The sequence below is a fragment of the Littorina saxatilis genome, linkage group LG17 (assembly GCF_037325665.1).
Source record: "Littorina saxatilis isolate snail1 linkage group LG17, US_GU_Lsax_2.0, whole genome shotgun sequence".
NCBI classification, from domain to species: Eukaryota; Metazoa; Mollusca; class Gastropoda; order Littorinimorpha; family Littorinidae; genus Littorina; species Littorina saxatilis.
In genome coordinates, this window is record NC_090261.1 from 4,184,799 (window position 1) to 4,199,563 (window position 14,765).

Consider the following 14,765-nt stretch of genomic DNA (forward strand, 5'->3'; position numbering starts at 1 on the left):
TGGAAGGGTAGTAAATACACAGCAAGAAATTATGAAAGAGCAGGTACGTTTTTTTAAAGATGCATATGAAAAACAATCTGAATTTAACGAAGTGAGCGCACAGGAATTTGTACAAGATTTGAATATACCGTTTCTCTCCAATGACCAAAAAGGCAATCTAGATTCTGATATTACCAAAGAGGAATTAACAGTTGCTCTAAAACTATTAAATAACGATTCAGCCCCAGGTCTAGATGGCCTCACTACCTGTTTTTATAAAGTATTTTGGCTGAAGATTAGGGATGTAGTTCATGCCTCCTTTATATCATCCTTTGCTAATGGCGAGTTATCGACCACTCAAAAACAAGCTGTCTTGACATTAATCCATAAAGGGAAAGAATTGCCCAGAGATGATCTCGGGAATTGGAGACCCATATCTCTGACTAACACAGATTACAAGATCCTCGCAAAATGTCTGGCAAGGAGACTTTCAACTGTAATTGGTGATATTATTCATGAAAATCAGGTTGGTTTTATGAAAGGTAGGAAAATTAGCACAATGATTAGACTTATTGATGACACCATAGATATTATGAATACAATGGATAAACCTGGAGTTTTATTGGCAGTTGATTTTCGACGCGCTTTTGATAGCATATCCAAAGACTTTATTTTGTTTGCTTTTGATAAGTTTGGTTTTGGAGACAATTTTAAGAAATGGGCTTCGGTTATCATGAATAACAGTCAAAGTTGTATTAATTATACAGGGTGGATATCTGAGCATTTCCCTGTGGAATCAGGTATCCGTCAAGGATGCCCATTCTCGCCGATGGCATTTATTATAGCCCTTGAATTGTTAGCAATTAAGATTCGTTCAGATGAAGATGTTGAGGGTATCCGGCTACCCATGTCACCTTTTGAGGTATCACCAATGAGGGTCCTAAAACTGCTCTTATATGCCGATGATGTCACCCTTTTTTTACATGATCAAAGAGATCTGGAAAGAGCTTTACATATTTTAAACATGTTTAAAGCTGTTTCCAATTTAGAAGTGAATGTAAATAAAACTGAAGCCATGTGGATTGGGTCAAACAAATACTGTACTGACCAATATTTTGGTCTTAAATGGAAACGGAAAGTAAAAATCGTTGGAATTGTTTTTTCAAACAATATACCTGCGTCATCAATTGAAGACAACTGGTCTAAAAAAATTCAACGTATGCAACAAATAATTTTTAATTGGTCCAAAAGAAACTTAAGTATACAAGGTAAAATTTGCATTGTTAAAACCTTTCTTATATCTCAGTTCGTTTATATCTTCCAGTCTCTAGCAGTGCCTTATCATGTTTTACATCAAATTAATTCCATTTTGTTCAGGTTTATTTGGAAGAAAAAATATTCAAATACACGGGCGTTTGAAAAAGTAAAACGAACAATTATGTGTAAATTAAAAGATGATGGTGGATTAAATATGATAAATGTTGTGGATATGCACAACTCATTCATGATGTCGTGGGCTATTGGTCTGCAGAACTCTACAGACAATTACTGGTCTGTCACTCCTAGATATGTTTTTTCAAGTTTGGGTAATGGTTTGTCCTGTTTTGACTCTAATGCATCCTCCAAGAAGCTGGTTGGCGTTGTTAACTGCAGATCGGTCTTTTGGAGACAAGTATTGTTAACCTGGCTAGACAACAAACACATTTTGTATGAAAAGTATGATGCCACACCTGTTCCATTGATGAATCAATGTATATGGAACAACATGAATATACAATATAAACATAAATGCCTCTTTTTCAAAGATTTTATTAAATGTCATATTTATCATGTAAAGGATGTCATGAATGAAATCGGTGACATGATTTCATTTGAAGAATTATGTCAAAAGGTTGCTTATAAACCAGCCAGACAATTTGAGTATAATGCGTTATGTACAGCACTTAAAACAAAACTGATTAACGCATTGCCATACCGATATGTTCTGTTGCAGGGTTTGACTCGTATTGGTAATATTACACCAAGGGAAATAAGAACTGTTTTGGTTAATTTCGAGGTACAAACTCCGAGCGCCTGTTCTTTTTGGCAAAGAAAGCATAATATTGTTCTGGAATCAAGACACTGGCTGTTAGCTGTTAATTGTACAAAAGAAGAACGACTGCGTCTGCTTCATTGGAAAATTTTACACAGAATTTACCCAACGAATATTTTACTAAACAAGATGGGTTTATGTCAAACTAATAATTGTGAAGTTTGTAATGAACTGGATACACTTGAGCACTTTTTTTTTCATTGTCAAGAGGTGAGGAACGTTTGGAAACTATGTAAAGACTTTATTTTTAAGCAAATTTATTATAATATAACTTTGAATGAAACAGATATATTATTTGGTTTTTGGAATGAAAATTTAAAAAACGATCAAATTTACTTTATAAATTATTGTATTTTGATAACAAAAATGACCATAGGAAAATTTAAGTATGGGAAGAAGTTAGACTTACGTATTTTATTGGAATTAGAGTTAAACATTAGACAGAAATTTATGTTTTGTATAATATAAAGTTGATTATGTTATACAGAAAGAGACCAAGGAAGAAGGATGCTCCCCGCCTTAAAGAAAAAAAAAAAAATAATAAATAAAAAAAATTACAAAAATCGGGCAAAAAATATGGGTTGAAGCATCCTGCATGCAACTGAGGTCAAAAAAAAAAAAAAAAAAAAAAAAAAAAAAAAAAAAAGAGACCATTATTTTTTATAATCACTGAGACGAGGTGTGTAACCTCTTTATTCCTCCTTTCTTCAGTTATTCAAAGAAAAGAGGAGGTTTTTTGCGAAAGTTTGATCGAATCCTATTCACTCAACCAGTCAACCTGCGCAGGCGATCGATTAATGCGCGGTTGCATAGTTCCGTGCAAATCATTCCATTCTGTTAACACTTCTTGTCAGTTTTCCTATTTTGCGGGACTAAAATCAAGTACACAGATATGCTGTTATTCTGCTGTGGCGGCAAAGGCAGATATTGTGTGTTCTGTATATGTTTTGGTATCGCTTAGGATAATGTTCTTTCGTCAAATGGGACTAGCAGACGAACTTTTGCACCCGTGTTCCAACGTTAAAAACTGTATGAAGTTCAGTTTTCTGGGAAAAATAGTGTATGAAACCGCTTTATGTTGTTTAAATTGATGAGATGTGTGCATTTGGTTGCGTGTGATCTGTTTATTAAATGAAATATTGTTGAAAACTGACCGTCGGATTGCAGTCTGTTGTCGAAGAAACTGAGTGAAAAGAAGGGGAACTACTCTTGTCGCTAGACAAAGTATGAGTTACTTGCCTTGCGGGAAATTGCTTGTGATGAACGTTTGAGCACGGCAAATCTAGATTCAGAAAACAACCGAACTCATGGATTTTATATGAAGATTCATGTGTTCAGGCCTGTAGTTGTTAATTTAAATGCGGTATGTTTGTATTGTTTGCTCCAGAGATGTATACTTCGTACGTTAGAGCGTTCGGAACTTTTCAGTCGCAAAAAGTAGTACCGAAACAGAACAACTTCTCAACCCATTGCACTATCGAGGATTCAGGCTGTTGCTGGGTCGTTATTTGTTTGGTTGCTGGGTCATTATCGAAAAATAACTACCCCTACAAGTTTACAGAGGTAAAGAAGCAGAGGGGGGAATAAGTACTGTTACACAGTACGTGCAGTAGCAGCCAGTGACAGTTTTATACTGTGGTACCTCTGTTTTAAGACCCCAGAATATTTATTTTTTTAAATGAAAAGAGAATGGCTATAAAGTGGAGGTAACTATCCTGACACTGTGAAGAGAGTCTGAACAGATAAGGTGTTGCAGGTACTTTCCATCCAGTGCACAACTATTGTTTGTCATCATGGATCGCAACATGCTTTTACATGGGATATGAGCATATCTTTCCACTGGGACACGTACCAAAATACTACAGCCTATACCAAATACTACAGCCTGGCTGCTTTCTGTGCAGAGTAGGGATGTGTAGAAGAGGGGACCTGGTAGCTCAGTTAGTAGAGTACTGGGACTCGGGGTTCGAATCCAGGGCCCGTATGCATGAACTAGAAGTAAGAAACACTGGAAGTAGAGGCCTCTTTTCGAAGTGGGAACTCCCGAAGTCAACTTTCTAACTGTTCACAATGCATGAACTGACTTGAACGCCAAAGTAGTGACAGCGAGAGTATTAAGGTCAAGGTCGGGGAAATTGGGGGAATCCCAACTAATACGCATGCGCACGTTTCTATCAACATAGCAGTCAACGAAAATGGCAAGGCACGTGTGCCGCTCAAAAAGAAAGTAGACACGGAGGGGCGTTCTGCGCCTTTTTCAGATGGTGAAATTGCTGTCCTCTTGACAGAAGTGTTTTACGAAAGAACGGTTATTCTGTCCAAATTTCAGAACAGTCTAACTGTTAAACATAAAGACGTTGTCTGGTCCAAAATTGCCAAAGAAGTGTCGGTCTCTCTCTCTCTCTCTCTTACGACACACGCACACACAGACAAACGTACACTCATGCACATACTTGACACAAGTGACACTGACGGCACACATAAACACACACACACACCACACACTGCACACACACACACGCGCGCGCTCGCGCGCACACATATATACACACACACGCACCGGCACACACGCACGCACACAGTCACAAACAAATAACCACACACTCACTCTCTCTCACTTTCTCTCATTCTCTCTCAATCTACACTCATACACACACTGAAACTAGGATGACACAAGTGACACGTCACACACACACACACCCCCACACACACACATACGTGGCACACACACACACACACACATACTCACCGTAGTGACACGCATATACACACGCGCGTACAGTTGAAAGTCAAGACATGATATGATTTTTTCAAAGCATAGGAAGGTTTCTTTTGCAAATGAATAAAATTAACACAGAGGCAAAACCCGGTTTTTGCAGCCGGAATGCAATTGCGGAGGCTTAAAAAGGAAAAGATTAATAAAAAAAATATATAGCTCCCGGAAGAACTTGAACCTTGAGCGAATGAACGAGAGTCCGGAACCGTTACCACTGCACTATGTTACTCGTGTAGAATAGAGGCATGATGAAAAAAGGCATTCTGAGTTATTCAGTCGTGCTGGTTTGAAAGCTCGCCACCTTCGCCGAATGACTCGAGCACGTTTTTTTCGGTCAGTAACTGATCGAACTGTCGCTTTTGAGTCACTCTGTTTTAAGCATTTCACCTAAATTAAACAAGAATGTCACAGTCCGTGTCTATGGTGCAAGGTAGGAGTCCGTGTCTATGGTGCAAGGTAGGAGACCGTCTCATAGACGAATTGCCGGTTCCGGGACTTACATGACCCGAAGAGCGGCCCTCTTCGTATGCGCGCGCATCCTATTTTCCGCGGATTTTCTGCTGCGAGCACATTCGATGCCGGCTGCCGTCAGGCTTGAAGCTGAGAAGAGAAAATGAATTGGCTGTGTCTTAGCGTCGGGCGCGTTGTTGAACTTTTTTCATGCCAGTAGATTTGTGCCGAAGTGCAAAAGCAAACTATGGCATTTCATTGTGCGATTGCTCAATGCAGTAATGGGGCCCGGCGTTTGAAAAAGTGGAAGGCTGCAACGTGCGCTGCTCATCACATTTTAAACACCGAGTGTGACTGTCCTGCACCTTTCAGGTACTTGAACTTCTAACATTTTTTTTTTTTACTTTCGTTTATAACTAAAGTTTTGTCTCAACTCAGATTTCATCACAGCATTGGTCATTTAATTTTTTTTTTTTTAAGTTTGTTTCTTTTTCTTAAAATCATAGCCATAGGTTATGAACGAAGAACCCAAGTTTCATGTTCTGGTACATACTGCTGATACTGACTTCTTTGAAACTATATTTACAGCCCAGTCATTGTAATAACGCTGTTGAATTTTTGAAACACAGAAAATACTTTTTAGTATTGAAAATGAATAAATAAATAATCACTTAGTTTTGAACTGAAATAGATGATCATATGTCAGTTGTCATAAGTGTGTCAAGGAGAACAGAAAAACTGCTGATTAAACATGTGTTTTGCTTTGTCTTTTATCCCATTTTATATTCATTAACGGTATTTTTTATTCCTCCTTTTTATGTTCCAGCCTATGGAAAATTCCAACTCGCAAGAAAGACCCTGCACATCGTGACAAGTGGAAGATTCTTATCAACAGAATCAATCCAACAACTAACAAGCTACTTTCCCCATCCAGAGACCAGAAGGTCTGCTCAAGACATTTCAAGGATGGGCAGCCAACAGATGAGAACCCCTACCCAACAGAACATCTTGGATTTCCTGATTTTCCCAAAAAGGTCAGTCACAATCTATCGTCAGTTTGTGTACATGAACCAGATATATGTATATATATGTGATTCCAGCCTTGTAAGTACAGGAAAACCGGCAGATACATTTTTTGTTATTACTTTTTTCTAGTGTTTATCCATTTTAATATTGTATTTTTTTTATTTATTTTTTTTTATTTTATTTATTTATTTTTTATTATTATTATTTTTTTTTTTTTTTTTTTTTGGGGGGGGGGGGTTGTATGCTTCTTATGTGCTTGGTTTTGTGACTTTTTTGTTGTGGGGGGGGAGGGGGTGTGTTGATGGTGGTCAGATAAATCTTCTCTGTGTAAACTGTAAAATGATTTCTTGATACTAATGATAGCCATGAATAAGTCTTCTGTATTAAAGTTTAAACTCAGTTTAAATTAAACAAGAAATTTCTGTTTATGAATGTGTCTGAACCTTGGGTTTATGTTCAACCACTGTTCTTTATCTGAGATTGGTTACAATCCATGACCTGAGTAATTCAGTGCTGTATTTTGCTGTTTTGTATGTTTCACAGGTTTCCAGAGTGCTGATGCATGAGTTCACACCTTTGCCTAAACGATCCAGACGTGGAGGGCTGACAAACACGATTGAAAGAGTCCTGGTCCCGCCTGACATACCAGAGCCACAACATGTAGAGGACCCAGTCATCGAGATCCAGACTACTCAGGCAAGATCCCCCAGCGTCAACGGTTTACTGCTGACTGTCTTCGTGCTTCTGTCTGTGACAAACATGCTTTTTAAGCAAGTCCAGCGACTAGCGAAAGACATCATTGCTCTTCATTTGCAGTGTTCTCAACTGAGGAAGGAGTTGGAGAACCTCCGCAGGGTTTTGGCTCAGGGAACCCATGTGCAAGTGAGCACCCCCACACCTTTGCCGCCCTTACCAAAGCCTGAAGCTAAGGCTGAAAATGTTCCGAAGTTGAAAGTTGGTCTAAAGCAGAAAAAAAGGCCACCAAATATTTTTCGAAATGTACTGACACCGGAGAATGTGAAATACTACACTGGCTTGAAGAGCAAAACTCTAGTTCGGCTTATCCATGACTGCGTCAAAGAGTATGTGGTGAGAAGGTGGAAGGGTCAAGCAAGTGAGAAGAAAAAGCGCGTTTTCCGCAAGCCTCCCTCAAAGTTTGGTCCAAAACGATTCCTGAGAGGCATCGATGAGCTGGTGTTGGTTCTCATGAGGCTTCGGCTAGGCCTTGATTTTCAAGACTTGGCGGACCGGTTTGCCGTATCAAGGAGTCATGCATCGAGGCTGTACACATCGTGGATGAAGGCATTGTCAGCAGTGCTGTGCCACATGATTCAGATCCCTGATTTGGAGACTGTGCTGGCAACAAAACCAGCACGCTACAGGGGAAGGGACCTGACAAATCTGGTGGCAATCGTAGACTGCACGGAGCTGTTCATCGAGACACCCCAGGATCTGGCTACTCAGGCTGCAACGTGGAGTGACTATAAGCACCACAACACGCTGAAGATCCTTGTGGGTGTGTGCCCAAACAGTTACATTTGCTATGTGTCTGCAGTATACGAGGGGCGGATTTCGGACACAGAGCTGACAAAGGACTCTGGTTTCCTTGAAAAACTACCTCCCCATACATCTTTGATGGCCGACAAGGGGTTCAGCATTGCAGCTGAATGTGCACAGTTATCCCTTGGAGTGATCATTCCACCAGGACGACGGGGCCAATCACAGATGTCAACAGCTGCAGTGCAAAAGACCAAGAAAGTTGCCAATCTGAGGATCCTGGTGGAACAGGTGATAAGACGCCTGAAGTGCTTCAAGTTCTTGAAGAACGAAATCAGCTTGGCTGGTGCTGATCTGGTGGATGAGGCTGTGATTGTGTGCGCTGCATTGTGCAATTTGCAGGGACCTATCTATCTGCAGTAGATTGTAGAAAGGAGCTGTGGGAATATTGCGGAAGATAATCTTTGATACACGCTCTTGATACTATGTGTACATATTTTGGATTTTTTAAACGCCAACTCTGGACGGTGCTTTGTGTGTGCATGTCTTGCACTTCTTACGTGAACTATGGATGATGCTGTGTATATAACTTGGATTTTTATGTGCATGGTGCTGTGTGCGCAAGTTGGAATTTTTTTTTATATATACATGTGAACTATGGATGGTGCTATGTGTGTACGTAACTTCAGGCTTCTTGCATGAACTGTTGATGGTGTTGTGTTTGATACTTTATCAGGCTGCCAAAAAAAAAAAAAAAAAAAAATTCTCAGAAGGATTAGAAGTGCCAAATATTTCAGAATATTGCGGAAGATAATCTTTGATGCACGCTCTTGATACTACTGGGTAAGGAGAGTGAGCTCTGAACTCGGTTGATATTGTGGATTCATTTCTTGATTTCATTTTATTTCTGGACTCAGGAGTCTTGGTATTATGGATTTCTTGTCTTTCTTAGTTTCCTTACCACCCAAGACTGCAGATGATTTTTTTGTTGTTGCTATGAGGACTTCAGATGTGTGTGTGTGTAATTACATTTAATTTGTGTGTGAAGTCTGAATTCTTAGACAAGGATTTGTGTTACTTTTTTTTTCTTTTTGTACCTGTGTTCGGGGTGATGCTGTGTGTAGTCAATTTGTATTCTTTATTGCTGTGTCAATGATCTGATTTTGTTTTACATAGACTCTAGTTAGATGGTGCTTTGTGTACAAACAATGTATGTTTTATAGTCATTATACGTAAAGACTAGATCAGTGGATGGGGCTGTGTGTACTTTTTTTTTACATAAAGACTGGATGATTCTGTGTTTGTATACATGTTTTTTTATGTGAACACAAGATGGTTCTGTGTGTACATAATTTGGATTTTTTAAACGCCAACTCTTGACGGTGCTGTGTGTGTGTGGATATCTTGCATTTTTTATGTGAACTATGGATGGTGCTGTGTATATAACTTGGATTTTTTATGTGCATGGAGCTGTGTGCACAAGCTGTATTTTTTTTATATGTTAACTATGGATGGTGCTATCTGTGCACATAACTTCCGGCTTCTTGCATGAAGGACTGATGGTGTCGTGTTTGATATTCTTATGCTGCAAAATTTTGTTTTTTCTCAGAAGGATATGTTCAGTTATTTTCATGAATTTGCACTCACTCCTGCGAACATCTGTTTACGAGTAATAAATAGTCATTAGATGTGCCAAATATTTCAGTGAATGAAACCTGTACTTCTGAGTGCACTTCTGCCTGGTTTACTTTCAAGAGTGTCTGTCTTTATATGATCATAGCCATTTGCCAAGATACACGTTTGCTTGAATCGTCTGGTGTAAGAAGCGTTTTTCTTTGAAATTATGCCAACTTTGATTTTTGTGTGTGTGTAAATATTTGGGTGTTCTGCATGTCTTGTAATGTCAGACACAGTGTGATGGTGCCCTTTTAACTTGCATGTTGCACTGATGGTTTCAATAAATGTCTTGATTCATTACCACCGTCTTCTGATCTGATAAACTGATGTGCTGAACAAGGTAATTGATGAAAAAGTGTGTGGTATACGGTTGCTACTGCTGTGTTGCTGAGCCGTTTACTGTAAGGGTGGTCTTTTGATGAGATGATGAAAGTTTTGTCATAAGATGACCCTGACAGTAAAAGGCTCAGAAACGCAGAAGTGTCATAAACCAAACAGTAATAGTGCAGGTTTTCGGCTGTATAATGCTATTTCTACTTTCAGTTCCTCCATGCACACACACACACAGTTCATTCACACAATTCAATACATGAACAAAATCAAAAGTTTGCAATCCCTTGTTATTAAATACCTCAGTCACCTAGTATGAATGACACATCAAATGAAGTCACTAAATGGAAAAAAGTGAAAATGTTAAACACAAACAAAAACAAAAGCTCTCTGAATGATTATTTGATGACCCCAAAAAGGAGCACTTGAGACATAAATATGTATGAATTGTATGTTAAAGGCCCAATACCTGCCACAAAGCTGTCTCAAATCGGCACAAAATTTACGAAATAAGACTCAGGAGGTCAAATAACGTGTGGAAAAGAAAAAATTAACTAAAAAACTAAAAATAGGCAGATCTAAGTGTTTTGACGGTTAGCGTTACACAGTAAGAACAAAGAAGGGTGATTTGTGCATTTGAGATTGCGGTCGTCAATCATCCTCTTTGACTGTTTACCATAGTTACGGGGCATATTTGAGTAAAACGTTCTCCTAGTTTTAGGTGTGTCTTAGGGTACAGTTCATACTCCACATTATTTTGGAGGCTGAACTCGTAAAAAAATTCAGTAGGTTTCCTTCATTATATTTAACAATTTCTGCCCCTTGCACCCCACTACCCACCCACCACAAAGTGATTGATCCCATTACGTGACTCCCTAGCGACTATAATCTGTACAGCATACAAACACAAAAGTCACAAAGTAACCATAAAAAATGCTTATCCTGAAATTAAACAAAACCTAAAATCATACGACTATAAATCTGGAGATTTCATTCAGTCGAAGAGGTAATACCAACAAATCTGAAAAGTTTTCAATCCATTTAGTCAATAGCACTAGTTATCATTCAGAGAACATATTTCTTCAGATAAACAATAAAAAGAAATATCAAACTGTATCAGTACATTTCAGGCAATCCCAACAGTCCTCATCCCCTGGTTCAGAGCCCTGAACAAAACCGACACACTGCAGGTGGTACCACTCTGGGCAGGAGTCACACTTGACTGAAAAGTCACAGAAGGCTTCCGGTTCTTCAGAAATGTCCTTAAAGCAGACCCCACAACGGTAGACTTTCAAGACAGTGTCCTTTTTGGACACTTTGGTGTTCTTTCTAGTTGCTCGCTTGCGTTTCAGGGGTGGGATGTTTGGCAGGAGAAGAGGTGGGGAGCTGGGACGTTGCGAATCATGGTCTGAGCTTGACTGTTCCTGTTCCATTTGACCAGAGCTGCATGACGCGGTGCCAGGACAGTTTCCGGGGCGACTTTGTTGAAGAAGTGCAGGTGCCACCCGGCTCTCCCAGAACCACGTCAAATTTGGAAGCATCTTCTGCCAGAAAGCTTCGTCAAATGGAACAGGAACAATCAAACTCCCATGCTCTGTGAAAATGAAAAGATCACAACATGGTCGGTTGGTCAGGGCCATCTGCCCTTGAATTTGTCCATAGTATGTATGGGTCTTTTTCAGGGAGATTTTTCCATCAATCTCCTCCAAGTATGGAACGTTCTGTACAGTTGGCACTTGGTGTTTGATTGTCTCAGGACACTTCACCTCACAGAGCCCCTCACCACAGCAATCACATGTGGTGAGAAGGTCAGGGCTTGAGGCGAGGAATGGGAAATCATGGGAGATTACCAAACCACTGTCACGTGCAGACCATTTCTTGTGTTTTTTGCTGACCTGCTGCATGTAGCTGCGTTTTGCTGCAGGTTCAAGTGACAGGCCATGCTTCATTGCCACAGTTAGTGGTGCGGCTCCTCTCCCTAAAACCTTATCCTCCAGCCAGGTTGACTGTTCATGTCTGCCACTGCCAGTCTGCTTTTTTGCTGTCTCTGTCTTTGTGTGGACATTATAGAACACAGAGGATGTGATGCGGCCTTGTCGCTGTCTCTGCCATTCAGCGCAATCCCCCTGGCTTCTTGTCGCCTCCTCCACCGCCGCTAGCACTTCTGGTGTTGCTGACATAGCTGCCTTCAGTTCTTCTTTTGTAGCACAAGCCCCGGCAAGATCAGCTATGGGCTGAGGCAGAGTCGGCCTGTCTGGTTGTGCTGGTTTCTGTTTCAGTCTAGTCAGTATGAAGACACTGTCACTCGCCTCCTCCTGAAACAAAGTCTGTAGTTTCTGAGCCATTGCAGTTGTGTTGGACAGAATCTCATTGTGTTCAGGTGAGAACGGCTGAAATTTCTTCCGTTCAAGCCTGGCCTTCTCCTTGTACCCCCGTGGCGTTTTCTGTCCATAGACGTCAGAGGCCACGTGGGTGTCCCGCCATCTGCGGGGTTTTCGAGCCACAGGCCCACTTGGCGTCACCCAGCTGCAGAGACTTTCAGTTGACCGCAGGTCTGTGGCACCACATTTCACTGCAGCCTCCACACGGAACAAGAGGCCTGCAATGTGGTTACAGGACCCCAACACCCCTGCAGGACAGGTGCAGTGTGCAGTCTTGATCTCGCCTCCTGCAGAATCCCCACATTTCTTGGATGCCATCACCCAGACTCTGTAGGGTTTGTTCCGGATGCTCATCGAAGGGTAGACAGCAGCCTTCAAAATGCAGCATGGTGCTGACTGCCTCACTGGGTGGTACAGTATCTCGCGTACCCACTCACACCTGAAGTAGCGATAGGCCTTGCCTTCTTTATAATTGTTCAGCAGTCTGTGAACCAAGTCCGTCTTGCTTGCTGCAGTCTTCTTCAGGTAGTCACTAATGTCACTTATATAAATACTGGGCCAAGAAAACCGACCAGTTTCTTCCGTCAGCCACCCATCCTCAAAAGTAGCAGGATCAGGATACACGTCCCCGTCAACAGCCAGCTTCCTCTTGTACTCATCAAGAAGCCGCCTCTCTCTCTCCTCAGCTTCATCGTCGATAGGGGTGTCCGACTCGAAAGCAGCCCAACTCCTAAAACAGAAAAATATGACCCATGTATTTCTTGGTTTAAGCTAAGTCTTACAATTTTTTATTTTTTTTAACATCTACTGATCTAGTCTTCTTGACGTTTGAGTTTGCACTAAAGATGAAACACAACTTCTGGTTACCTTCACCACTCTATTTTAAAACCTCTCTGACTGAAAAGGTATGTAAATTATAATCAAATTTAATGAGTTGATGATAGTGATCTTTAATAAAAAAGTATACCCCCCACACTCCCCTACACCCAACACACACACACTCACTGAGACATACTTTCAGTCTCAGTACTGACTGATGTCATGAAGTAAACTGGCACACTGGAAAAAAATAAAATAAATAAGAAAATAAGGTCACATCACCGTGCAAAAATCATTAACTGTTTGTAAGTTTCAAATCTGATTTGCTGAAAGAGAAAAAAAAAAACAGGCAACAACAACAACTTGAAGTAACTGAACTTGCTGCTCGTCAGCACAGCTCCGGGCCCCTGCAAAACTACGTTGTAGCATGACATCAACTTCGAAGGACACACAAACGTTTAAATTTTAACTCACCGTGCAACAAGTTGTTCAAAATCGCCCTCCACGCTTAGCTTCCTGACACTCAGGAAGTATTTAAGGGCATCAAGGCTCCAAAGCCGTAGTTTTTGCAGGGAAAAATCGCTCAGGTCCATGGTACTCTCAGATCGCAGTGAAAATGACCGGTGCTCGCAGGTTGCGTGGGGTGAACTGCGCATGCGCGAGTCGCGGAATAGGCAATCCGTCTATTGTAGCCAAGTTACGACAGTTGCTCGATTGACGCATTTCACGTCTTCGATATTGTGTCTGAGATCATTTCCCAATGAGCTGCCTTTAAAAACGGAATGTCCTGCAATTGTAGTATGCGCTGGAGGTTTCTTTTGGATGGGTAAGGACCCTTGAGATGCGATATCGTCGTATAATTATGTGAAGCGAGAGGCCCTTGACATTGGAAGTGGGAACTTCGAAAGCAAAGTTGCCAGCTACTCGGTATGCACGAGCTAAATTGAACGCCGAAGTAGTGGCTTCGAGAGTTCTGAGGTCAAGGTCGAGAAAATTGGGGGAATCCCAATTAGTGCGCATGCGTTTGTAAACGGCAGGCTTGGTGACCAGAAGAAACGAATCTCATCGCGAGTTCGTAAATGGGCAAACGTTGATCGCGCTGTAGCTTTTACTATAATTGTTGTTTTTAACTGGTTGAACGAAAGCTGTGATAATTGTCCTTAAATAGAATGACTGTCTATAATAATGATTTCGTTGACCAGAATGTTGGGGACAATAAAAAAAGGTTGTTTATGTGGTAGCGAAGTCGGTTAACTTAAAACTCTTTTTGTAGTGTTTTTTTTAATGATTGTGTATCGGTAAAACTGCTGGACAAAAATAGTTTGGTCAGAGCGAATGTTTGTGTTACTGGTAAATTTAAAAAGGCAGAACTCCATTTTTGGGGAATCAAGATATAAGGTTTAGTGAAAAGAAGATAAGTTCAGCAAATTTCATATTATTTGAGAAAATGTGTGTCCGAATTTTTAAAACAGAAAAATTGTTGTACTTAGGTGTTTGTAAATTACGTTTGTCCTCGTTAATTGTGAAGAGGATGTATGTTTATATAAAGTTCAAAGTCAAGATTGGATTTTTGTAGCCTACGTGCGTGTGTGCATGTGTATTAGACATAATACATAGACATAGAACACTTTATTATCTCAATTACGATAAACTCGGGTGTGGTGAATCACAATAAACAGCATAAAACGTAAGAACATGAAAAAAATATTAAGGCGCAGATATAGTCAGCTCATCATAG

General features: G+C 40.5%; 2 protein-coding genes and 1 long non-coding RNA gene across 3 annotated transcripts in view; 2 read left to right on the top strand and 1 right to left on the bottom strand.

Annotated features, from left to right (window-relative positions):
• The first annotated feature begins 2,723 nt into the window (after positions 1-2,723).
• LOC138951905 (uncharacterized) overlaps positions 2,724-14,765 on the top strand; it is a 14,276-nt gene continuing 2,234 nt past the window's right edge. The window contains exon 1 of the long non-coding RNA XR_011451260.1: positions 2,724-4,052. This is a non-coding gene — a long non-coding RNA (uncharacterized lncRNA). The remainder of the gene's footprint in view (positions 4,053-14,765) is intronic.
• On the top strand, positions 5,312-9,797 carry LOC138953183 (uncharacterized). The gene is made up of 3 exons (XM_070324982.1): positions 5,312-5,669; positions 6,124-6,331; positions 6,867-9,797. Exons 1-3 carry the CDS (start codon positions 5,545-5,547, stop codon positions 8,241-8,243), a joined length of 1,710 nt encoding a protein of 569 aa, XP_070181083.1. The 5' UTR covers positions 5,312-5,544; the 3' UTR covers positions 8,244-9,797.
• LOC138953182 (uncharacterized) lies at positions 10,100-13,713 on the bottom strand. Its single transcript, XM_070324981.1, has 2 exons — positions 13,502-13,713; positions 10,100-12,938 (listed from the first exon to the last, which is right to left on the bottom strand). The coding sequence occupies exons 1-2, from the start codon at positions 13,681-13,683 to the stop codon at positions 10,934-10,936; spliced, it is 2,187 nt and encodes a 728-aa protein (XP_070181082.1). The 5' UTR covers positions 13,684-13,713; the 3' UTR covers positions 10,100-10,933.

Coding starts and splice junctions, on each gene's coding strand:
- LOC138953183 (XM_070324982.1), top strand. CDS start 5,545: ATGGCATTTCATTGTGCGATTGCTCAATGCAGTAATGGGGCCCGGCGT. Junction 5,670..6,123: donor GACTGTCCTGCACCTTTCAG/GTACTTGAACTT, acceptor TTTATGTTCCAG/CCTATGGAAAATTCCAACTC. Junction 6,332..6,866: donor TTCCTGATTTTCCCAAAAAG/GTCAGTCACAAT, acceptor TATGTTTCACAG/GTTTCCAGAGTGCTGATGCA.
- LOC138953182 (XM_070324981.1), bottom strand. CDS start 13,683: ATGCGCAGTTCACCCCACGCAACCTGCGAGCACCGGTCATTTTCACTG. Junction 12,939..13,501: donor TTTGAACAACTTGTTGCACG/GTGAGTTAAAAT, acceptor TTTCTGTTTTAG/GAGTTGGGCTGCTTTCGAGT.